A 25,543-nucleotide genomic window follows, 5' to 3' on the forward strand; every position below is an offset into this window, starting at 1 on the left:
CTGTAAATTGGCTGTGAACAGGCGCAATCAACGTTTCCAGGTAGTGTAGATTCATTTTATCACTAAAGGGACAAGGGTTATATGAACCGGTGTGCCGTTCAGTATCTAATGAAATGAAGCTGCTCTATGCGTGGCCTTGGATGGCTTCTAGGACATGTCATGTTCTACATTACACGATAGATGGTTAAGCTGGTACATTCTCATGTCATGCTATATGACCCGGACCTTAAGGCTTAAGGTGGTAGGCGCGCCCCTGGCTACGGGTTTCCATGAGCGTGCGCGCTGATACAGGGTGGTTTTGTCTCTGTGCTATCCGAGGCCACCTCGATCAGACGCTCGGCAACTGCGTCCACGAAGCAGCTACGAGCTCTCTCTATTTTATGTCAACCTCTGACAGAATTTCCATTTCATTCAAATTTTTTTTTTTTTTTAAATTATCTTTTTCGACATTCACGACTGAGGTTGACTTTGATCAAAAATAAAAAAAAAAATTTTCAACCACTTGAACAAGTCTTGCTATCACCTCTGGTGGAAATAAACTGAAAATCTCGCGCGACCACCTGTAGTTATCGGAACGAGTTGGCGGTTATTCACGACTTCGTTTTGATGATGGAAAAGTGGATACTTTGAATCTAGAGATTACTAATAAAGAGTCAATATTAATTAGAAGAAAAATTAAGATAATCAAGGCTGATCGTTGAGAAGAGTTGCACTAAACAAAACGGGGAGAGACGGGGACTCGAGAACAAATCACCAGGATTACCACCAAAATGAAGACTTCATCATTCTCTTTACGTGTTATGCGTAGGGTAAGTCATTTTAATAGTTATAATTAATGTGTAGATAATATTTTATTGGCTATAAAATAACATACCGGATGTTGAAAACAAATTAAATATTTCTGTATTATACGGAATTTATTGTGTACAAAATTTACTGTAAAATGTAAATATTTGTTGTTTGGACTATTTTTTAGATATCTTTGTTGTGAATTAAAGAAACATTCATTATTTGAATATTCAAATGAAGAGTAAAGAGGTAAAGGGCTTTTGTGAGTTTAATTGTGAGGATTTGAGTACAAACGTTGGTGTTTGACATTGATCTTTTGAGACAATTTAATGAGTAAACTTTTTTTACACTTATAATTATGAAAATATATATTAATCACGCGGATTAACTTTTGACTTGCATTTATTTCGTGTTTATGCAATGTTGTAAAATTTATATAAAGAATTCTTTCAATATAATCATTTCATGCATATTGAATTCGAGATAAAAAACCATATATTCAAGGAACATTCATTTGTGTATAACATAAATATAATATGTCAAGGTGAATCATTAAAATTCAAACGAATATTGGAAGTTTCTTCCGGAATTCACATGCTTTTTATACCCTTTAAAATTTTCTCTATAATGTATTCTAATACTGACGAGTATGCGACGTCATTGTTACAGTGACTTAACGATTGTGATGTATAACATGTGATTTTTGAAATTTTTATCATCTGCTAATTTTAAAAAACAAGTTTATTTATTATTTCTAAGTACTGATACATCATTGAGCCAATCAAATATTAATTATATATCCACTGACACGCAGAAATTCTTCTTCATTTTTGTACCCTTTGATCTAAATAATTTGATGGAAATAATTTTTTCAATAAAAAATTGTGATAAAAATACTTTTTTCACACTGAAACTCAAGTATATTCTCGAGTAAAATTCTATAAACTAGTGTTATCAATAAATGAGAGCATGGTTAGAATCTAACACCAAAGTAAATGATTTACCTATACATATTTAATAATTCATGCTATCACGAAGGAAAATACGATTTCAACAAATTCAAAGGATCAACGAAATAAAATAAACTTCTTCCTCAGCTCAAAGAGGATTGGTAACGTTGCATTTCTAAGACTAATTTTTTTTCTCACTCACAGTTCATAAAAAATTTATGACGCAAACTGATTTTTTTTTATTCCATCGAATTTGTGATAAAAGCTCGGAGTGAATGAAACAGCAGAAATAATTTGGTTTATTGAACGAAGCATGTTGATGATATCGCAAAGACATTTAGAATAATGCTAGAGGTACATTAGTCAGATGAAGATAAATACTATCATTACCTTTGTCCTTGTATAGTAGGAGTTCATTTTTAAATTGCTATAAAGTGAAATTTAAAGGTGTTAATCTAAAAACTGATGACTCAATTCTGAGTAACCTGCAACTGTAATCACAATCTCGTCGTCAATTTTGATTAATTTATATTAAACAAATGGAATTAATTTTCTCATTTAAATATCTTTAGATCTCATTCCTCATCGTGAGCTTATTTCATATTTAATTAACGACGTAAAAAATCTATTAAGTTTTAACTTCCACGATATCATTCAGAAAATACTTAATTGGATAATTAAAATGCTAATTTTTCTTTATTTATGGAGATGATCTTGATAGTTTTAATGCTATTACACTTATCTCATACAAATTATTTATTAATTACTCACGAAAATATTTATTTATATTTTTTTTTTTTGAACTTAAAGACTGCAATAAAAATTCATCGACACGTACAGTGTTGAGATTAAATCATGTGTAATAATGTTAAGAAGGTTTTAGGTAATTAAATGTCAACCGTTGAAACATTTACCGTTGGCAACTAAAGAAAAGTGTTTGTGGACATTTCTTTGCCCAAAAGAACAAAAAATTAAATTGAAACAAAGCCTTTCTAATAAAAGAGAAAAGCTTGAAATTAATTCAATTATATTGTTCATAAAATTTATATCAACACCGTTACAGTTAATTATTTTTTATTCCCACGAAATATTATTTTATTTTATTACTTTTAACCATGAACATTCCTAAATATTCAAGAAGCATAGAATAATAAATTATCAAAGGTAAAACTTGGTGATTTCTAATAACTCTAGAGGTGTTGGTAGTGAATTCAACAAAAAAATATTTGAAATTCAAATAAGCTGACGCGGCAAAAAATCTTCAATTATTTCAAACCATTCGCTGTTACGTAAGTTAACATTCTATTTCCGCTTCTTCTACAAGTTATTTCCTATTTCTTAGAGTTCGCAATATACCACCATATTGACTACTTTGTTCGAGTTTTGATGAGTAAAAGTATAATAAAAATAAGACAACTTGAAATATCTTTGACTGGTCAAAGAAATAAAAAGCAATTGGCACTTCGACAAAGAACAATTGAATTATTATATTATAGGAAATATTTTTAATCATCTACACTTTTTCATTCACTTTTAAAATAATAATAGTAATAATAAAGATGATGGAGTAGTGAAAAAGAATTAGATCATTAGAAAAAATATAAAGGATTTGGTTCTTTTTCTACACACTTGAGTGAAAAATTTCAATTATGAAGTATAAAATAAATACGTGTTGTAGAAAGGAAAAAAAGAGAAAAATAAATAAGTATTACATTTCAATTAACGAATGGAAGGAAATAATAAAAAGAAATACTTCAACTTCTCCACGATCGTACAGTTTTATTTCTACGACGATAGGTATGCCAAGCGAAGAGAAATTGGCGGAAATTACAGAGGGAGTTCTTGACACGATCGTATCAAGGTGAAAACAATTACTTCAGTTGTCTATTTCCGTTTACTGCTGGAAATCAATTATAATTCACGAACATAATAGCGGATATGGTTTTCGTACAACCACAATGACATGGTAATTGTAAAATAATTAACATTCACTGTATATACGAATATTATTATTAATTTTAATTAAAATAATTTTTAAATAGTTAATAAATTCCTCTGTGATGCTTCATGACTATTCATAAGTTGTAAATTAAATAAAACAATTAGATAAGTCTATTGAAATGTCACAAAGTTTGGTAAATTCATCATAAAATGAATAGATAATTTATTTCGTGGTTAAAACGTTAATAGAAAATTAGGATTATATACTTACATCATGTCTGCAAATGTATCATAAAGGTCACACAATAAACTTCCGACCTGGAACCAACAAAAATATTAACTATTAAAACTGGAAAGTATGTTTTACACGGGAATGCATTTTGCTTAGTGTGGTTTTAAATGAAGAGTAGTCAAGTTGTTTTATACAGAGTTAGTAGACACTCAAACAACCTTTGTTTCATCAGACATTTCTTGGTTATGTCTTGGTCAGCTAAACGTAATTTCGCTTTACCACCAACTTTCTCTACGGTTGACGTTAAAAGTTCAAAAGACTTTATGAAAACTAAACAATTTTCTTCATTCCATTTGGCTTCTCACGGTTAAATTTTCTAAGTTAGTTCTTTTAGAATCCAATGTCCAGAATTCTTTCTTTTCAAGTTTCTAATTTGAATCGATTTCTTCCAAGTATCAACAAAAAACTTAAACTCAAAATGACATTATTAGATTCGTTCTTTTAATTAAAAATATTGTGTTCATTACTTTGCAATATTTTAAAGAAAAATTGCTACTACATTTATTAATCCCACTGGAAGGAACAATTCTCCAGTTTTAATTTTCTTTTTGCTAAACTATCTGTGATAATTAATTTGTAGTCAAGTAATTGAGTCATAAAATACTAGAATGGCTCTCACTTAAAATGAAGATAATTTCGTGCGAAAATTTGTAGAATTGACCAATTAAAAATATTTCCTTTATTTAATTCTACAGATATTTTAATTATATATATTTTTTATTTTTCTAAACATGATAAGATATATTATAATTCCAAGTAATAAAATAGTTTCGACCATGCATTGCACGTACAACATACATTTGAACATATGTTTACATATAAATTAACATAAATAACGGGTATAATGAGGGTCTGTTCCTAGACATCCTGTTACTTTTATTTAAGTGATACTAGAGAAAAGGTTATTACATCGTGTCGCTCTGCTGCCCTATAAAATTTTTTTTTTATGTATCACAACCAAGGATTCTACCCTCTGCAGCCCTTATCATTTTTAATCTATTATGGCCTTCTATAAACTAATAATACCGTACGTAGTTAAAAAGCTTCTTGAACATTCCTGTCAGCAGCGATAGGATGAATGAATTAAAATGAAAAAGAAAAAAAATGAGGAATCTATTTTAGTCTTCTCTTTAGAATGACTTGAAAAATTCAGACTGTCATGACACATGCCGATGAGAATAATTAATTTTTATATTCAAATTTGATAATGAAGAGTATATCAAAGTGCTAGAATGATCAAGATACGAGAAAGCAATTAGTGTATATAATTTTACAAAGAGCTCTACTAGGATTTAGCATATCAAACGTTGGAATCGAGCATTAGTTGAACTCGTAATTAAGTAGCTAATTTTGCAAACACGGATACAAGCAGAGATGAATTAGGAATAATCGATTAAACTATCATTGACAAATTATCATCACTCGCATTTTCGATTAATGCCTTCAATGAAATGAAGGACAGACAAGGATTAATTCCTTTAGCCAGTTACATGCTTCAGATTAATGCCCCACTGAGACTCAGGCAAAGAGCTTCTATATATACTTGTTATACACGTATTAATACAACGTATTTGCATGCACTCTTGCTGCATAAATATGAAATAGCTTGTGAAGATAAAGCTATATATTATACAACCATAAATTTCATACATAACATTCATCTCAAGGTTGAAGTATTGAAAGACGACGAAATGAGTTTCCTAAGTTCGTCTAACTCTAGTCGATTAAACAGTTGTTATTTATAATTCTTTTTAACTTGCTTTTGATATCTTTTTTCCATGAATACCATTCACCATGGTGTCGTGTACATTCCACTTCCATTGTTTAATTATTACATTGATTTAATGTGTGAAAAATTCATCGATGAATATTCATAGGATTAATTCTTATTTTTATATAAAAAAAATATTTTTAAGCTTTATTACGAAAAGTAGAATAGAACTATTAGTAGTCAGCCGTAAGCTGAAAGTTTGTTTTTGCTGTTTGTAGCAGCTGGAATAGAAGAGGAAAGCTGCAAAATAGAAAATAGGAAATTGACTTTTAGTTTAAAGCTTACTATGTTAGTTGACTATTCAGGACTAAATACGTGTCTGGACTATAATTAATTGGATATAATGAATATATGTTCTCTACTTATAACCTTAGTACATATTAAAAAGCACTAGAATATAACAAAATTTATTTATCAACTTCTTTCTCATACTTATTAAGGTAAAAAATAAGAAAAATATTTATAGCTCCTCCAAAATGATCTACAGACCTCTATTCAGCCTACCTTTCACCCTTATTTTGTCTCCATATTCTTTTTTTGGCAAATTACACTCAACACAAACAGTGTACATGAATAATTTTGATTCTAAACGTTTATAGATTGTAACATTAGTAATAAACCCTTTGTGATACTTCTGTCACGTTATGAATAATTATTATATTCATTCAAATGACAACTATTATAGCTGTTATTAATAGAGGAACTAACAGAACAATTAACAACACTCGGACGACAATGAAATGATTTATCTTGTTCTATAATGGCTGTAGTGAAGCACAACATCAAAACAAAGTCATATATTTAAAATAGTTACAAAAGAAACAATTTTATTGGCAATTAGCTTGATTAATTAATAAACTTTCAGAATACGAGTAATAAAAAATTGAATGATTGAAAATCGATTACAATGTTTACCTAGACAATTAGCAATCTAAAATTAAATATCATTCAATCGTTCATTTCTTATGTCAATAGGAATTTCAATTATTTTTAACTTGATCTTATTATTTATAATTTTTGTTTATATCGATTATTTTATAAATATGGATTTTTTTCAAAGGCACTAGTAATAAAAATAGTTGCAGACACTGAATATTCTTTCTTAAACAACCATCCATTTTCTCTCCCTTATTTTACAAAGCAAATTGTCGTTATGTCTCACCTCGTCAATTTCTATGCAAGAATATAATACTGTGTTGTTATCTCCATCTGGCAACATATTCAAAATCTTCCTCGTAGTTACATTTCTGCATGAATAATATATTAAATTTTACGTAGTACAGCATCAGTAAAATATCTCATCAAAAAATATTTTTCCAAAATTCAAGATTCTGTAACGAATGAGTTTGTATGAAAAAATAGGAAAATATTCTTTGATCTTACTCCGTACACCGAATAATAGTCGTAATTGTGGCTCTCTTTTGTATTATACCATCCTTTTATCTCCAACACTTAAAGTTTTTATAATGATACTCAAGTGCTCTAGCCATTATCTTTATGTAAAGAGAATTGATCATTAAATTTGAATGGCTTTGATATCGATTATCTCTTTGAATGCATGTATTTATCCTTATTATCGCAAATATTTCAATGAAAGTTTTGTAAACTTCATAGTTAGCTGGAAATGTAATTTTCTGCTAGAATATCATACATTTACTCAATACGATATTGATTCGATCGTCGTGCATGTAAATGGAAATATATCAAATTCCGAATATGTATAGTAGAATAGCAAATGAGGAAATGAATATATAGTCGGTAATATAATAGCTTGCAAATGACATTTCCGGCTCATTTGTGTTTACATCAACTCAGATTCTGAGACGATTTCGCGGGTTTAAATACAAAATCAAATGATCAGATTAATGCTGTTGGAGATGAATGAGTAAACTTTAGAATGTGATGAAAATCACAAAGTGTAATTTTACATAAGAGTTATTGAGTATTTTTCGATAATAAAATTGATTACTCAATAACTTTTATCATTAGTTAACGTTAGAGTTGCATAGAATCTTTATTATTTAAAGGCTTCTGGAATTGATTAGATCGACTGTGATTTTATCTTCTCCTCTTTCCAATATCGCAGCAAATAGATGTAATTCAAGCCCTTTTATATAAAGAATCCCTCAGTTATTTTTTTTTTTTTATTAAAATCAATTGAATAAATCAGATCAAAACATATTATTAAAGAAACTCTAATTATTTTTATATATCCGGATTTGAAAAAATAAAGAAGATATTTTTTAAATAGAAGTAAAATTGAAATATTAGTTTAATGCATTCTTTCATTAGTAGTAAATAATAGAAGAGTATTTATTAATTATATGAACTAGAAATAAAAGGATTAAATTAATAAAAATAATTGAATAAACCCATTGCGCATTCAATTTTATTCCACTAATAAATATTTCTAAAAATCAGCAAAATAGGAGTGTCCTTTTGTGATGCTATAGCTACAGTATATTTAATTATAATCCACATGCTCAATAGCATTTTATTTCTCTTAGTATTATGCAATCAACACAGCTTTTTTTAAACTATAGATATTCATTAGATGAATGAGAATTTTTTTTATCTTCACTTTGTGTTGAATGATTCATTAACCTAATTAAAATTGCGTTATCGTTAATTGGAGAGGAAAGAAAATATAGCAAGAGAATTTATTCTGATTCTTATAATTTAGTATGGGAATAACACCTTTGAATACACAAGGAGAGTAGGAAAACCTATTAATCGAAATTACTTATCCATTAACAATGATAATTCTAGTTTATTCGAGTGTGACAATAAATATAAATCTATAACAATACAAGCTCTCTATCTTTCACAGAAAATAATTTATGTTTTACCAGAACAATAAAAATTATATATCTTTATCAATTCCATATCATAAATTAAAATCACTGGCTTTTCACAAAGAGTTTAATTCATGTAGCTCGTTTATTATTGAAAAATGATTGTAAGCTTGTTACTACTGAATCACTAGAAATAATTTTAATTAATCTATTATTAAAAATCCTATTATTGTAATTGGTTTGACCAATTTTAATTCAGAACATCAATTCGAAATTATTGAATGAAAGGATGCAGAATGATTAAATTTTTATCAGAATCCATTTTTTTTTTTTTCAAAGTTCATAAGTAGAATAATCCATTTTTGTTCCGACACCACACTGAAATCTAGAGTATTATGATACTTTGATAATTTTTTTAGATTATTGAAGGATAAAAATAAATGTAGGCTCAAAAAGTTAAATATTACGATCAATAAAATGAATTACTTATTATCTATAATAAATGAATGGTTGAAGGGCATATCAATCATACAGTAATATCCCTTAATCTCAGGATTAAATATTTACCAAGGCTAGAAAAATGTTAAATAATATTTTACGTAACAAAAATATAATATGATAAGTGACTTTTGACTTTATTATATATTTTCGAGTTAGATATAATTTATATATCATTTTGGCATGATTTCTCTACCATGCACCTGTGGTGAAATTTTGTAAAAATGTCGAGAAATGTCAAAGTTATGAAGATTTATAATCTGTCAGTAGTTTATGATCGAGTGTTGTCTTAAACTTGTGATACTTTTTTTCTGAAAATAAAATTTTTTGAGATGGGTTACTATTGTACATTGTTAAATTTATATGCACAAGTTATTTAACTTTTAATCAAATTCTCTCTAGTTTCTGTAAAATAATTTTTCGGAATTTATTATAATAGTCTCCCTTGACATCTCGAGGGGTGTCCAATTCACTCTTCAACACCTCATACAGAGATCTAATATAAGTAATTTCCTCAAAACCATCTCAATTTCCTTAGCAACGAGAGCAAGTATGTAACAGAATACTGGAATATTTTATGGTCGTAATACTTCAGCAAGAGGTGATCTACTGAAGTATTCCACTAGAGATTCCGGTAGCCACCATCAGAAGGACTGTATTTCAGACTCTCTAGCTCTAACTCATAAGCAAAAATGATGAAAATCAGTAGTTAGTTGGTACTTCAAGTTTGACATGTTCTACAGGACCTGGAAAGCCTTTACTCTGCTGAACAAAGCTTTATCAACTTATGTAATTATGAGCTATGTTATCGCCTCAATCGACTACTTCCTTTATAAATGACTTCCTTTCTTTACTCCAAAAGCCCTTTAGCTGTAATATCCACTAGGTCAATCGAGCTTCGTACTATGACATTCATGAAATTGATTACTACCTTTATTTATACTGACCAACATGCTTCCACAGACACAGTTTAATAGAAATTTTATTTAATAAATAATGTACTTAGCTGTGAGCAGATTTTTTTTTGGAAAATATTTACATATTTACCTAATATTTATTTAATACAAGAATGAATATTGACATAGCTGTTGAAACAAATCACGATTATATAAAGAAGTTTATATAAATTTAATATATCTATAATTGAGGTTTCATGAGAATTGAAAATGAAAGATAATTATCATCAATAAAAATGAATATTGATTAGTAGAATTAAAATACCTATTATATGAATGTTAGATCCATTATAATTTTCAAGGTTTATGATTTCCAAGGACTTATTGTTAATTAATTAAAATCCTACTTATGGTAAACACAAAAAAATATAAAAATAATCGATGTGTTTATTAAAAAAACATTTACATTCAATTATGAATTATGATTAATGTGAAATAAAGTGACTTTTGTAGCTGCTTATTAATTTTTAAAGGCACTTGTACTTGAATGAGGCAGAAATTTCCTGCAGCTAAATGCAACCCACCTGTTGCTAGGCCTATACTACACGATATAGTACTGGAATTGTAATGCAAAGTCACTTGATTTACTGCAGATGAAATTTTTTTTATTTTATCAAGATTAAAATGAATATAAAAAAGTCGTAAAATAGGAATTAATGTCACTTCAACAATGGAAACTTTTTTAAAAAAATTAATTCAGTTGAACACAATTATATTCATGAGAACAAGACTTTTTAAAAATAAACTTAAATTAATATTTTTTTTTTTTTTTAGAATTGTCAATCACTGAATTTTTCCTCTAGAGGATTGCAATAATAAAATAATATGTTTCACACAAGAAAGTCAATCATAAAAAACTATTCTAAATGATAATTTGACGTATCTCATAAAAATATGTCAGCTATAAATAGAAGTGTTGTATAACCACAGGTCTTATTTATTTCACACAGATCGTCGTTATATTTTGTGATTTTCTCGTGGAATTGTCAATTGCTACTCTGCTATCATTCTTTTCCAGTTATAAACTACGAACTGATTGGTGTACAAACGAGATTGAAGCTTGAAAAATTGGCATGAACACGAAATCATAAATTTTACACTGACCGTTTCATTTATATGGTTTCAAGGATAAATTAATCCCACATGTACAAGAAACTTTAAAAGAAGTGAAAGCAAAGTTTTTTAAAAAGCTTCTTGACTTTGTCTTTCGTATATTTTTTTTTACATAACAATTTTTTTTCTTCCTACTTTCGATAAATTTTCTACTTTAATGAGGACAAGGTTGAAGGGGACGCGAATTTTATAGCAACCACGGGTACATATAAAGTTTATTTCACTCTTATCGCTAATAAGGTTTTCTTCGCGAAGCGTTGGAGCACGCAAAGGAGAATCCCTGGGAGCTGTTGGTTGCTACGGAGACCGCGCGTCTACTTTGCGATCACCTTCATATACGAAAGGAACATTACCCACGCACCCTTCTCGCTCCTTTCACAAACCTATTGAGATGCGTCTTCGATCTTTCAAGTCGAACGACTTCAAGAATGTAAGAGAAAACTATCAGTAAAAATTTTGAACTCTTTTTTTTATCTCCATTTTGCAATATTCCATTTATTATCAAATATTTTTATTAAAGATATGGAATGAAAGTTTATGGAAAAATACTTTTTCATGGTGATATATATATCAGCATTGACTTAAAAAATATCTGCCAACATTTTATACAATTGATTCATCAATAATTTTTCCATTTCAGTAGTATTATTGATGTTTGTTCCGACAGCCTGAAGTTCTTCTTATAACAAAACGTGTTGACCTCTCTAAAATACGATTGTAACACATTTTTATTCTTCTATGCTGATCGATTTTTTTTTTTTTGTAGCAACTCAGTTATTGTCATTGAACATAAGTTTTTTACTTTCACGCTAAATTGCGCAGAAAGTAAATAAAATTTCCAAACACATGCAAAAAATATTCAATCATGATGTTAGAGAACATTGAATTATTATCATTATTTTCAATCGAATAAGAATCTCTTAATATATTTTCTGTGTGCTTGAATAATATTGAAAATTTATGGATATATGTACCATCATAATATTAAGCCACTGGTGATATTTATCTTGGCGAAAAGCAATATGTTCAATCTTGTGTAACATTTTATTACCACAATATTATAATGGTTTCAGTTCCATATACCAAAATGTAGATCTTATTTATTCCATATTTGTTTTTCTGTGAGGTTCAAACTATGCGGAGAACTTGAAATGGTAGTTGGATAGAAGAGAAGATGAAAGAACAAAAATAATAAAAAAAAAAGTTGAATACAAAAATAAAAAAGGATGAGATATCCAAAGCTATGGCTTTAAGTGTTGGCTATGTAAGAAGATAGATAGAATTTCGTCTTTCAATCTTGGAAGAATCATCAAATTCTTTCGTTTTCTTTTGAGTACGCATTGCAAAGACTTTGAGAGGTCACAGGTGAGTGAGATAAGACACGTGGCCTTTCAATAAATTCTGTCAAGGGTTTGAAAAATCATAACATCTTTTTGAATTCAATAAAAAAGAAATTTTTAATGAAATCTGCTTGTTTATTTTTATGATAAATAATTCTACTACTTTAAGAATATTTCAGTACTTTCAGAGGTAAGTATTAGCTCTTGTGTTCATCTATTCAAGGTAGGATTTATAAAATCTAGGATTTCCTCAAAGGTTCTTAAGTTTTGAAATTTTTTTCATAGAAACCAATTGAATGTGGTTTGAAGGTCCTGGGATTAAGAACAGGCATATCATATATTTTTCTTCAAAAAAGTAAATATTCCTTTAGAAATCCTTCTTGCTTTTACTAAAATAGTTCTCATGTTTGACCTCTGATATTATCTATCCTTCATAAATACTTTTTTTGTACATTACAAAAATTTAATTCAGTGTTTTAATATTCAGATCATTTTATTCACAAAGGAACGAATTTTTTTCTTGTAATATTTACATAATAGACATGTACTTTAATAAACAATATTTTTTACTCAATAGAAAAAATTCGCAATTTACTCAATAAATAAAATGGATACAATTTTTTGCTTCATGATGATTTTCTACATGATAATATCAATCATAAAAAAATTTATAATACAATTTTGATGTGTATAGATTTTCTCTTTTTCCTGAGTAGAAAAGTTTAATAAGCCTTCATATGAAATAAAAATTTGATTAATGTCAACCTAACCATGATTCTCTACGGGAAAAGTAAAGGATCACGTAACCCTGTCAATCTCGACACGAAAAAGTACTTGCTAGCTCGAAAAAAAATCTGGTCGTTTCTCTTGGTCGAAGATAAATTGTATTTTGTGCGAGAGGGAGTATCTATTTTCTGAATGCAGATGTATTTTCAATTTGATTTTGCGTAGTTTCCTTTCTATCGGCTCATTTTTTGTTTTTCTCTCATCTCTTTTATAGAATTATTTTCTCTTTTATTCAGAAAAATGTGCAATGTGCGAATGACAGAAAATATATGGACTGAGAAGTATTTTGAGGTTTACAATACGTAAAATACTGCTATTATTTTTATTGACATATTCCTCCATATATTTTATAATATTGGATAATATATTATTGATATCCGCTTGTCTGTACCTTTCATTTTATTAGTAATTGATTAATCGGACATTTTGTTAAAAATGTCAGTAACGATCGTAATTGAATAATTATTAAACTGTTATAAGTTGAAAATAACCGAGAGTAATTTTATGTTGCATAAAAAATTTAAATTCTACTGTCATTTACATTTAAAAGTTTGCTAATAAAAAAGTGAATAATTTTAGATGATATACCATGAAAAAAACTTTATTAAATCAAATTATATTTTTTATTTTATCCCTGAAAAAGTGCAACCAGAATTTTTTTCAAATGCATAGGAAAGATAACATGAACAACGATTTAATAATTGATTTAACGGGCTTTAAAAATTTCTACAAGCGATGAATTGAACTTATCCAACTAAAAAGTATTGTTAAAAATAATGTATATAATCCGATAGATCTAATGGAGCAATGTCTATTTTTATCTCGAACATTTCAATCATTTTTGATTACAATAGATAAAATGCATTCAAGAAATTGATAAAGACATTATTTTTTTCAAATTTAGTATGATTATAAAATTTAAATGGATGATATAGATTTTATTGAAATGATTTTTATTGACAGAAAGGAAGTTAACGATTTAAATGGCGAAAACAGAGCTTTACTGTTCAACAAACATGACTTTTATAGACTCACAATATGTGTTTACATCTTGTTGCTTTGTAAAATATCAACAAACTAAGATGTCGATATTGAATTTATGCTCACGAAAATATCTTATCTATAGACCCTGCAGGCGATGGGATGAAATCTAATACAAAAAGTGATTTTTATTACGAATAAAATGTATTTGTCGTCTAGTAAAAGGATTTTGTTCGAATTTAATACTTTAGTTGGTAGAAAATTACTCGATTTTTGAAATATTTTTACTGGTTTTTGCACTTTATCACGTCAATCTTAAATATCGATCTTATGCGCTTCATAGGAGTGCTTTCCACTGCATTAGGAATTTGTTCTTGCATTTCTGTCAACCTTGACACTTCACACTCGATTGACTATTCCTTCGTTACACCATTCGTGTTGTGTAATTTATCACCACTTCAATAAATACGTGATAAGAAATATGTTAAGGAATAAAAAAAATTCAATTGACGGCTTTTATTACTTCTCTGCCGTACATGATATTATCTATCTAATTTATTTATTTGACGCCAAATCATTTCCAAGACATTAACAAGACTATGCTTTTGATGTGATTACTTTGGTTGTCTCGTTGAATATGGGGTGAAAATATGAAGACTACTATATCGTATAGGCGTACTATATCAAGGATTATCTACTAGCTTGTTGACATACAAACGTCTATACGCGTAGCATAATAATATTAGCTGCTTGTGTCGATCAATTTATCAAATGAATTATGTCTACATTCAGTTTAATATAATCAAAAAAATGACTCGTTAAAGTATTGCAAATTTAAAATGGCAATAATAATTATACTCTTGATAAAATATTCTTATGAATTAATTGAAATTTTTGTAACATTTGTTATTATATCATACATGAAAGTATTTGATAGCTTTCCATCTGTGAAAACTAGTTTTGAACTACTTACTAAATCTACGAATGTTCTCTATTATTTTTATCGACATGTAGAAGACTTATCAGCAGTTTATAGTTTGTAGCACAAGTTGGTAAGTCAGGATACCCTAGTACTGCTTGCTGTGCTTAGAAAAAAAAGCTCTGATCAAATGTAAGGGTTCTTATTGGTCGGTATATTATGAATTACGTAATGGAAGCAGGAAAAATTCCATTACCATTCATCGTCAGTATGATTTACTGTTTTACTAAAAAATAATACTCAGATGAATATTATATAGTAGAACATTTTTTTTTCTTTATTTACTTCTTGAAATAATTAAATTTCTATTGAATAATATCTGTGAATTTTTTTTTTTATTTGCCAATTGCAAATAATTACCGATTTATAATTTTGTTTATATTCTCCAGGCATACTATTACATTATGAATGTAAATAGCTCTTTTATTCAAATAAGCAGCTAAAAATCATCTTGTAATCTTGATAGATTATAAAAGCCTCAAACTTATGGCGGATTTATACATTAGTGAAATTTATGTTTTGAGGTCAGACTAAACAAAGGTTTTTACTACTTGGACTAGATTTTGGATAAATGATAACGAAACGGTCAAGGACCCTAATCATTGCTGATTTAATGATCAAGAATATCAGTCGATTTAGTCACAATTCTATCCAATTGAATTAGAAAATTTATGAGAATATAGTAAAGCAAAAGAAACTTCATCTATCACTGTAAAAGAGTCGATTTATAAACGAAATCAGGATAGCATTTTATTTTGTTGTTGTGTTTTACTGAAAACACTTTAACAGAAGTTAATTTATTACAGCCGTCACATTCATTTATTTCTGACAAAGACTTAACAAGAAATGTACTGGGTGCAGTATAATATATATAAAAACACTGAATTTTGTAAAACCTTTTATGGTTTCCGAAACCATTTTATCGCATTCACGTATGTCTTACTATTTTTCCCAAAAAAAAAAAAATCAAATCGAACGAAACAGGTGATAAATCCCTAAGCCAATTACTTGAGACACTTGGATTTGTTTAAATCTACCTGAGAATGACACCTAACAGATTTGCGGGTGACAACTAAAGCTTAAATCAGAGACATTTGTTAAGCTGCATTCACAATTACACGTAAAGTTTAACTAAAGTTTGTGGTTGCTGAGTGGACTGTTGACGGTGCTGACGATAGACATGCATTAACATTGTCAGTAAATCACAAGTTTTAAGATGGCTAGAAACTATGGAATTTATCTATAAGTACTGAACAATCAAAGGTGGTTCTTATCATGAAAATAAGGGCAGAATAGTTTCCTTGATAATCCTCATAATTTATGCAGAAACCAATAGCAAAGCTCTGTCATAGTTGATGTGAGACTTAAATTTTATCCAGTACCCAGAGCTAATTTTCGCACGAATCGTAAGTGCAAAAATATAAAGTACACTTTTTGAAGCATAAAAAAAAAATGTATATTGTCTTTAAACTGACACCCCATCGATATTGCTAGAATCACAGGATCTTCAAACTCTGTGATACGATTAGTGGAAAAATGATCTTTCTGTAGTGATTAATTTTCGCATGTAAGTTATAAGCAAGTGAAAAATGAGACAATTTCAGTGCTCAAGATGAAATTAATACATCCATTAAGTTTTTTATCTTTCAAGTAAATTATTGCTATAGTTCTTTAGAGGTTTCAGTATTTCTTTGACTATCTGCTAGTAAATATCTCACCACTATTTTCATTAAGAAGAAGCAATAAGACTTATATTACTTTTTACCACATAATGTAGAGAGCTATATTACTTTCACCTTAAGCACCACGCTTACCTTACTTCAACCAATACATATTGCTTCTCAAGAGCTAATCCCTGGGCTTAAATCATCATCATCATCTTTCATACTTCAATCGATACCTCGTAAAAACAACCTATCCATTTTCCAGTTTCATAAATAAAAAATAATATATGTATAAAATATATACTAATAATCCTGTTAAATATGTAATCAATTGAATGATAAAATTGCCAGCAATATAACAACAGGCTTACATGTGTTGAAAGCTTTCTTGTTAATTAAATCTCACAGGTCTTCAGCTATTACTTATTGATTGAAGAGCAGCTAATATTCTTTAGAAACAATCGAGTTAAAAATCTACGAATCAAATTGATCTTGGTTTTGATAATGCCAAAGACATGTTCAGGCTTTATTTTAAGGCTTCACTACAATGTTACCTCAAATATACTTGGATAAAATTGGAAAAGTTATTTGAAAAAAAAATAATCCAAGCCCTAAATCCATTTGGATTTTCATGGAATTTATCATAAAAGTGCAACAAGATTATTCACATGAACTAAAAAAAATAGTAGGTTGCAACTTATCGGTCAATGACCTAAATGTGAATGTAGGCCAAGTTAAAGAATCCAAAATAAACCGGAAGGATGTGAAGACGCGTTAAGAAAGTTGTGTTCACGCCCAGAAAGAAAACCAGTAGAGGAATAAAAAGGAATTAAAATTTATCACATGATATGTATGGTACTCCTATTCGATGATACAGCATCTAATGAATTATTTTTTAGTGTGACTTAATTTCTTTCTTCAATATGCTTCTTTATATTGTTTCAACAACAAACATTTAAAAAATGCATTGAATGTAAATGCTTCATTCAAATATCTTGGGTTTACCAAAAATAATAGCACAAGGCTAAACTTGAATTCATAAGAGAATAGCTCTGCCTAGAAGCTTATAATTTTTTTCATAAGTAACAAAACTCGTTTTTGTTGACACGAGTGAATTCGAAGGTACTGAGAAGCTATGATACATAAAATGTCGGGTAATAAAGATGGCTTGTTTACTTAATTAATAGCATATTTTAGAACAATGTTGAATTTCACTGGGGATGCAATTAATTAGAACGAGTGTTATTTTTCTCAAGTTTTTTTTGTCTGCTTATAAATGGTAATTACATACCTCGTAAAACAATGTCTTAACAAATATTACAACAATGATATAAAAGTTTGAGTGCTTCATTATCAAAACATTTTATCTACAACAATATAATGTCATATAATTAAATAATTAATTATAATATACGGTTATAATAATATTTATAAAGCTTTCAAGAGCATTGGAAAGCCTGGAGAAAAAAATTATCGTTGATGTAATAATATATATAAAACATTTTAAATACTATGTGAAAGAAAATTAATTATTTACATAACTAATTATGTATTACAAGCAGAAATTAAATTATTAGAAATTAGCTTGTTAATTATCTCGATCTATTATTTGTTTGTGATCGCGAGAGTACGATAATTAGAATAATTATGCGTAATTTACAGCGTAATAATACTAGATTATAAATCTATTGTTCAACATATAAAATGTACAAATTGGAATTTTTTTTCAAGATAACTTTTGTGATGTATATCAGCATAAAGCATCAATAAAAATGCACAACTATCAACTTCTCTTTTTTTCGCAATATTTAATAAAAACTCCAGTAAAATGATCATGCTTCAATTGAAATATAGAAATATGATACCTTTTTAAATGAAACTTCAAGACAAAACTAAAAAATATTTTTCTCATTTATTCATATTTTCCAATGAATAGTTTGTACAATTTTACGTACATTCTAACAAAGACGGAAATGTGCAGTGTGTATTGACATGATGTATTGTTGAAGTAGACTTCATTGAAAGTGTTGAAGCGTAAGAACATTTTACTTGAGTAGAATAAAAAAAAAAATAAATGAATCTAGTCCACATGTTATAGAATGTCAACACGATATCCTACTTTCTACAGTAAATACTTTGAATGGATTTTATTTAAGATTATATTCCTAAAAATCATTTATGTTTATGACATGCGATAACCAACAAGATCCTTTCAATGACAGCTGCCAATAATACATAATGTATTTAATGAAAGCTATGGCGAGACTAAAGCTTCTTTCTTACTTTTACAATAAGCTGCTTCCAGCATATATCCTCCATAAATCTTATAATAAAAACAAAATTAAAATATTTATAACTTTGTAAAATACATAAAAGTTTGGTTAGTAAATCCTGTGAATTGATTTTGAAAAAAATTTCCAAGTTATTAATTAAAAATTTATGAAGTAAATTTTTTTTATCAAAATGCTAATGAAAACTTAAAACATTTCAACAGCTTTCTTTGTTTAATTGAAGCAAACGTTCATGGAATTTTTTGAAATCTTAATTACTCCATCGTTATGACATTATCAACACAATTTTTTTCCTATATTGTCAAGTTGAAACACATTGACGATAATGAAGATCCGAATATTCATGAGAATATGTGCATATTCATGAATAAAATATAATTTACATCAAAGTAGATTGAGTTAAACATTTTTCATTAAAAATGAGTCTTTAACAAGAATTTAATAATATATTTTTACTAAGTTCTATAACTGTTAAAATGGAAATTATTTACTGCACTCTTTGTCATGTTCGTATTTTATAATTTTACTCTCATATTACCGAAATATGATTAATCCTTGAAAGCTTAAAATCTTAATTGTCAGTATTTAACTCTAGTATGACTTATCTATACAAATAAGAGTCAGTAGAAGCTAATCAAGAAAGGTAATAGCTAATTAATTATTATGAAAGATAATCATGAACATGTACAAAAGCTCCAAAACAAAAGAAGAAGAGGGAAGACGCCAAAAACCTTTAAGGATGCACAGACCTGCGCAGTGCCGTATCAATGGGGGGTTGCATTGAGTTCATCGAAAGGGGCGCGTGTCGTTACCGGGGGTGTTAGTCACGGCCCATCTGCCTACCAACAAACACGTAAGTTTGTAACACGTTCGTTCAGCGTTGATTCATCGTTTTAACAAGTTCAATCACAAAGATCACACGAAATGTGATTGAGAACCGATAATAAAAACTTCGTGATGATTTTTATTTATTTTTTCACACATTTTTGCGTAAAATTCTGTTATCAAATCGTGATAAATTGCAAACCGAACGGATATTCGATCTTATAAAAATGGCGGTTATTTTACCAAAACTTACATAAAAATATTACTTTTCTTATTCGTTAAATCAGCAAGTGATTATTGTTGTTAAAATTTAATTTTTTTCTAAATATTTTCATTCATCATTGTGTATTATTTATCATGAGGCTGTTACGTGGTTTATTTATTTTGATATGAGAATATAATTGTTATGGAAATAGTACTTTAAATTTTTACAGCCTGTTGTTAAAGTAATAGAGAATAATTAGATTACTTTATTAACTCGTTTAAATTAATTGTTAGATACGTGCTGTTTTTATTTTATTAGTCATTCAGAATGGTTAATCGTAAATAATGATGATAAAATACACGTGCAAAACACGCGGCAAATACATTTATTGTTTTAGATAAATTAAAATTATAATGAATTGTTAAAAAAAATTAATTAACGTGAGCAAAAAAAAAATTATTATTCTAAAAAATGTGTACAAGAAATTTTAAATAAAAAAATTTATTATTATTATACGAATATTCGAATGAACTGAATGGATGTTTTAATTAATTATTAAATTTTAGCTCTATGATTATAGCATTCTTCATACTTAAAATCACAGTTGACTATTTATACTTTTATTTTTAAAAAAGAATAATGATCATGATTTCGATTGAAAAATATTCCAAAAATAGTATTTCCATATATAAAAAATAAAATAATAACAATGTCTAAAATAAAAGGATATTTTTTCTGCTAAGAATTTTTGGAATGCAGTTAAAATTTATTGTGTTGGGTTAATATATGTGTTTGACATGAAAAGCAGTCGTGAAACTCAATGAAAAGAGACTTGCGCGAAGAGGAATCGTTTGTGCTTATACAAGTAATAATAATTTAACGGAAACTTATCTTTCAAGTATTTAAAATATTGAATTAAAAGTTTTTTCGATATTAAAAACTATATAAGTTTATTACAGTATTAAGGCATTGATGAAACTCTAGAAACACTCTCAAACTATTTATTAAAAATTCGAAATTGAAAATTGAGATTGACAGAAATCTGATCTACTTTAATAAATCTATCTTTTGCAGTGACTTGTTAGTCAATTGCTATTTTCTCATATTACTTTCACGTAATAATTATTAGATAACAAAAAAATATTGTAAGAATAATACTTTTGATAGGAATAAATTCATCAAGAGTTAAAAACATTTAACTGCACTTAACGATAATATGTGCCAGTTTCACATGAAAATTTGTGTAATCATTTGCACAATCAGTACATGAGCTTATTATCAGCATTATAAGTAGTTGCATGACTCATTCCACTAATATAAGCGCAATAATTGAAGCTATTTTCTAAATCCACATATTTCATGCTATCAAACATACCAATCAACCCATCAACACCATTTCTCATATGCTTGTGAGCTAAAAAACTCTAAATACTTTGAAAGTTTAGAAACTTAAAAATTACGTACACCAACAGGTACTTATTCACTTTCTGCAAATGAATAATAAAAATATGACAAAGTTGGGTTACCTAAGCTTGACATATAGAGTTGCGTGTCAAGGAAAATATAATTTGGTATTGATTTTGGCATTGATTATTTCAAGATTTGTTAATCCATATCCATATATCATACTTTAAATGACTTTCTATTTCAGTGAATACATGTTTAATGTTCGTAATCTTTTCTATAAATACCAATCGCGAAAATGACATCTTCAATACAAAGATCTACTTTATTTTCGTATCAAAACATTCTATTAATGTGTTGCTGCCGGTGCGATAAAACAATTTAATCAGCGTCGGACATTCACCTCGCGACAGTTGTATCACACAATCGATATAATGGTTTTATTTGCATATTAAATGTTTATTCAAAGTGACATCGATATTCTTTTTTTCTTTCATTTCTTTCGAAAGTAAATTACATATAGAAAAAAAGCTGCCCATTAGCTTTTTTTTAGTGATTTTAAAATATAGTCATGTTGAAATATAAAACAGCTGATGATATGAATTTGTGAGCTTAATTGAATTCGATGAATAGAATGATGCGGTTAGTCAAGCTTGAAAAAAATTTCACAAAGAATGCACTGATAGATTAAAGATCAGGGTACAAAGATAAACGCAAAATAAACGATTTGATAACTGCTGCACGGTTACTTTGACCTCTACTGTCTGCAGTTCAATATCGTAAGTGGGACATGAACCTAGCAGGTACTCAAGGCTTTACACAAATGTTCAATATAGCCCACGTTCGCTCACCCTCATGGGTAGTCCTCTTCAATAAATACTTCGTGATATATAACAATACTGAAGTTTCATGATTCGTCTCCATATCTATAACTACCTCTTCTTCTTTCACTGTCGTCTTTTTCCTCTTTTTGTAACGATCTCGAGAAAGACGTTGTTCTAATTCCTCTTTTCCGTCGTTTTGCTCAGATGAAAATTCTCGGAAGGATGAAGAGGAAGTTCTTCTCAGAGCACTGAGTGCTGGAAAAACCGTCCTACCTGTCTATACCAATATAATTTACTCCATTTATAGGTAGATAAATTCAGTAAGCCGTTAATAGCTCAGGATATTAATTTAGATGGAAAAAAAAATTATGCTAAATTCATTTGTTGTTTGAGTAGTTGGTTTATCTTACTCGAGAAAATCTGCTATATATTATTTATGCAATTTTTGACTTTCATTTTATGTAATGAAAGTGGAAAATGATGTGGTTAATTTTTAAAAAATGTTCCAACACATATCACATTTTACCACAGTGTTTCCTTTTTTTTCTAACAAGTTTTTTTTCCGTTTATAAAAATTGAAATTTTTTCTTGGGTGAAGTTTTTTGCTGCTAAAAAAATCCATTGTGTTTAATTACATCAGCATGGTAACTATTTTACTTCATTAATGCACATCTTGTTGAAAATCAATGATGTTTTTGAAGTTAAGAGTGAAGTTGAGTGTTCTCGTTCATGAAGCTCTAACAAGTCAAAAAGCTTAGGAAATCCAATAAATTCAGAAAAATCATTGACATTCTAGAATATTGTAACTCAATAAAAATATAATTTAATTGATGTTTTTTACAACTAAAAATAAGTTTGTTCCCCTTCAAATTTTCTGACTACAATACAATAAAAATGAATTGACTTTCAATCATTGAAATTTTTTTGATAAATAAAAATATTATTTTCTTGTCAATATTTTTTTTAGAATTTGATTATTAATGTGGTTACATGTCCAAACAACGTGAATGTTTATTGATGAATAAAACTGTTGGGTAGGATTTATTAAGGATTTAAAAAGTCTGTAGATATATATATTCTATACATATATTCTATACCATTACTTTTGAATTCAATTTAATCAAATGATGAAAAAAAAATGATCAGTATTTTGATATTTAGTTTATTTTAAAGCTTGATTTGCTACTCTGATAAATACTTTGTCGTTTGATTTTAGAATTGGTTTTTTAATTTAACATGAATGTTAGTATATCCCAGTATTTGTTAAGCACTAATAAAAAATTCGTAAAAAATAAATTCCAGAATAAAGAATAAATAGACATTGAAAAAGTCTTTTTTGAATTTGTGCTCTCTATTCAAATATTATTTTATAAATAAATAATTACTACCATTTAATCTGGGACATACATTTTTGTAAGTTTTAATCCGACCATGTTTCAACCAACATCATCATCCATTATAAAAAATTTTGATGGAATCAAAAATTAACACGTGAATAAATAAATCCAAAACTATACTATTTTTTTTAGATTACAGAGATGATGTTTGAAATTTATAAATTGTTTACATAAATTTTGTAACATTGTCCATCAAGATGATTGTCATATTGACCTTTGTTATATTTTTAGTCAGCTCTATAATATTAAAGAATAACCATATTTCCACCCACAAAATATTTTCTCGTCAATTTGACAAATTCCTTACAAAATTAATATTGAATATCTGATCCTTCACAACCCACTCATATTACCAATTATTTATAACACACATAAACCTGTCACTAATGTGATTGAAAATTAGTCACAGGTTTATTAACATAATTCGATCAGATACAGATGGAAAGATTATTTATCCATATGAGATGTTTATTAAAATTCTATCCAAAACTCATTTCATGGTTATAAAAAATTAATTCATAAATCAGTGTGATGAAGGAGAGAGTCTGAACGTACAATTGAAATTACTCGGCTGATATCTGAATCACACGTGCGTAGCGCAAGCTCATAAACTACGGTAGATTTACGCACTCAGCTGATTAAATTAGGAGCTGTGGATAATTCAATGATTATCATACAATGTCCATTTGCGACCAAGTAGAAAAGATAGATCGCATTAAGTAAATTTTACTATACATCTATATATAAATCAACCGTCAATGTATTTCTAATTATCGTAGGATTAGCAACACTTTTGGCATCATGCCAATATTACTTTTCTCTTACTTTCTTCGTTTTTGTGGCATCTTTCGAAATTACTTGCTATGTCAGTTCAACTAGTTCAAGTAGCTTCAAGTATGCCAGTATAATTCACTCTGATTATTCAGTATATTTTTTTACAATTTTTTATTATATAAAAAAAAAAACCTTATTCTAAAATAAAATAGAGTAGGTGTAGAATTCTAAAAAAATTAACATTATTCTTCACTCTCATAAATAAATTGTGAATTCGTTCTTTTAAATATGAATGCTCCGAAAATTAAATATTAAAAATTAGAAATTTTTTTTAAGAGAATTCTTCATCCTTACTACTTACTAAAATATTCTCCAGTTTAATTGTATAATAATTTATTTTTATAATGAAAAAAAAAGGCTCATACATTCCTAATGGAATTATTTTTTTTTTCAAGTAACAATTACCAAGTCAAAAACGTCACATAAAAGTTGAATATAACCATTTTGAATTCACATTTTTCACTGCATATCAACACAAGTATTCTTGACCTTTTTTTTTTTTTATTATTATTATCGTGTACAGAATATTACTGAAAAAATCAATTCACACATAAATAAAAACTCGAATAAACTTTTTTATAAAATAACAACTTTGTGATATGGATTTGTCAAATTAAAACAATGAAACATTTTTTTATTAATATATTTCATGTATATATAAAGCATTGAAGCACTTCAGATTTAATATCTACAGCAATTTAAATCACCGCTCGCGTGTTAATAATGAAGCTAAATAATAAATGATGAAATGGAATTAATAATCATAGAGAATTAATAAAATAGTAAAAAGTCACGTATCATTTTAATCTAAGCTAAATCATCTGAAATATTGAATATCATCATTAAAAAATCGGAAGTGGTAACTCGTTTTTCCTCCCAACGAGAATGGCATGATACTGATAACGTAC

General features: G+C 28.0%; 1 protein-coding gene and 1 long non-coding RNA gene across 5 annotated transcripts in view; one reads left to right on the forward strand and one right to left on the reverse strand.

Moving 5' to 3' along the window:
- The window catches only part of LOC118073861 (uncharacterized), a 178,713-nt gene that overhangs the window by 109,611 nt on the left and 43,559 nt on the right, over positions 1-25,543 (reverse strand). For both annotated transcript variants that reach the window (XR_004691143.1, XR_004691144.1), the window contains one exon: positions 3,952-3,998. This is a non-coding gene — a long non-coding RNA (uncharacterized lncRNA). The remainder of the gene's footprint in view (positions 1-3,951; positions 3,999-25,543) is intronic.
- LOC118073858 (neo-calmodulin-like) overlaps positions 394-25,543 on the forward strand; it is a 65,417-nt gene continuing 40,267 nt past the window's right edge. For 2 of the 3 annotated variants that reach the window (XM_035094611.1, XM_035094612.1), the window contains exon 1: positions 19,951-19,999. Coding sequence is in view for 1 of the 3 variants with exons in the window: in XM_035094613.1 (XP_034950504.1) it covers positions 771-809 (39 nt within the window). In the remaining 2 variants the exon portion in view is untranslated. Of the gene's footprint in view, positions 810-19,950; positions 20,000-25,543 lie in introns of those variants that run through there. The other variant, XM_035094613.1, reaches the window with a different exon arrangement.

This window comes from Chelonus insularis, unplaced genomic scaffold (genome assembly GCF_013357705.1).
Source record: "Chelonus insularis isolate UGA/USDA-ARS -01 unplaced genomic scaffold, ASM1335770v1 scaffold_714_pilon, whole genome shotgun sequence".
Taxonomy (NCBI): Eukaryota; Metazoa; Arthropoda; class Insecta; order Hymenoptera; family Braconidae; genus Chelonus; species Chelonus insularis.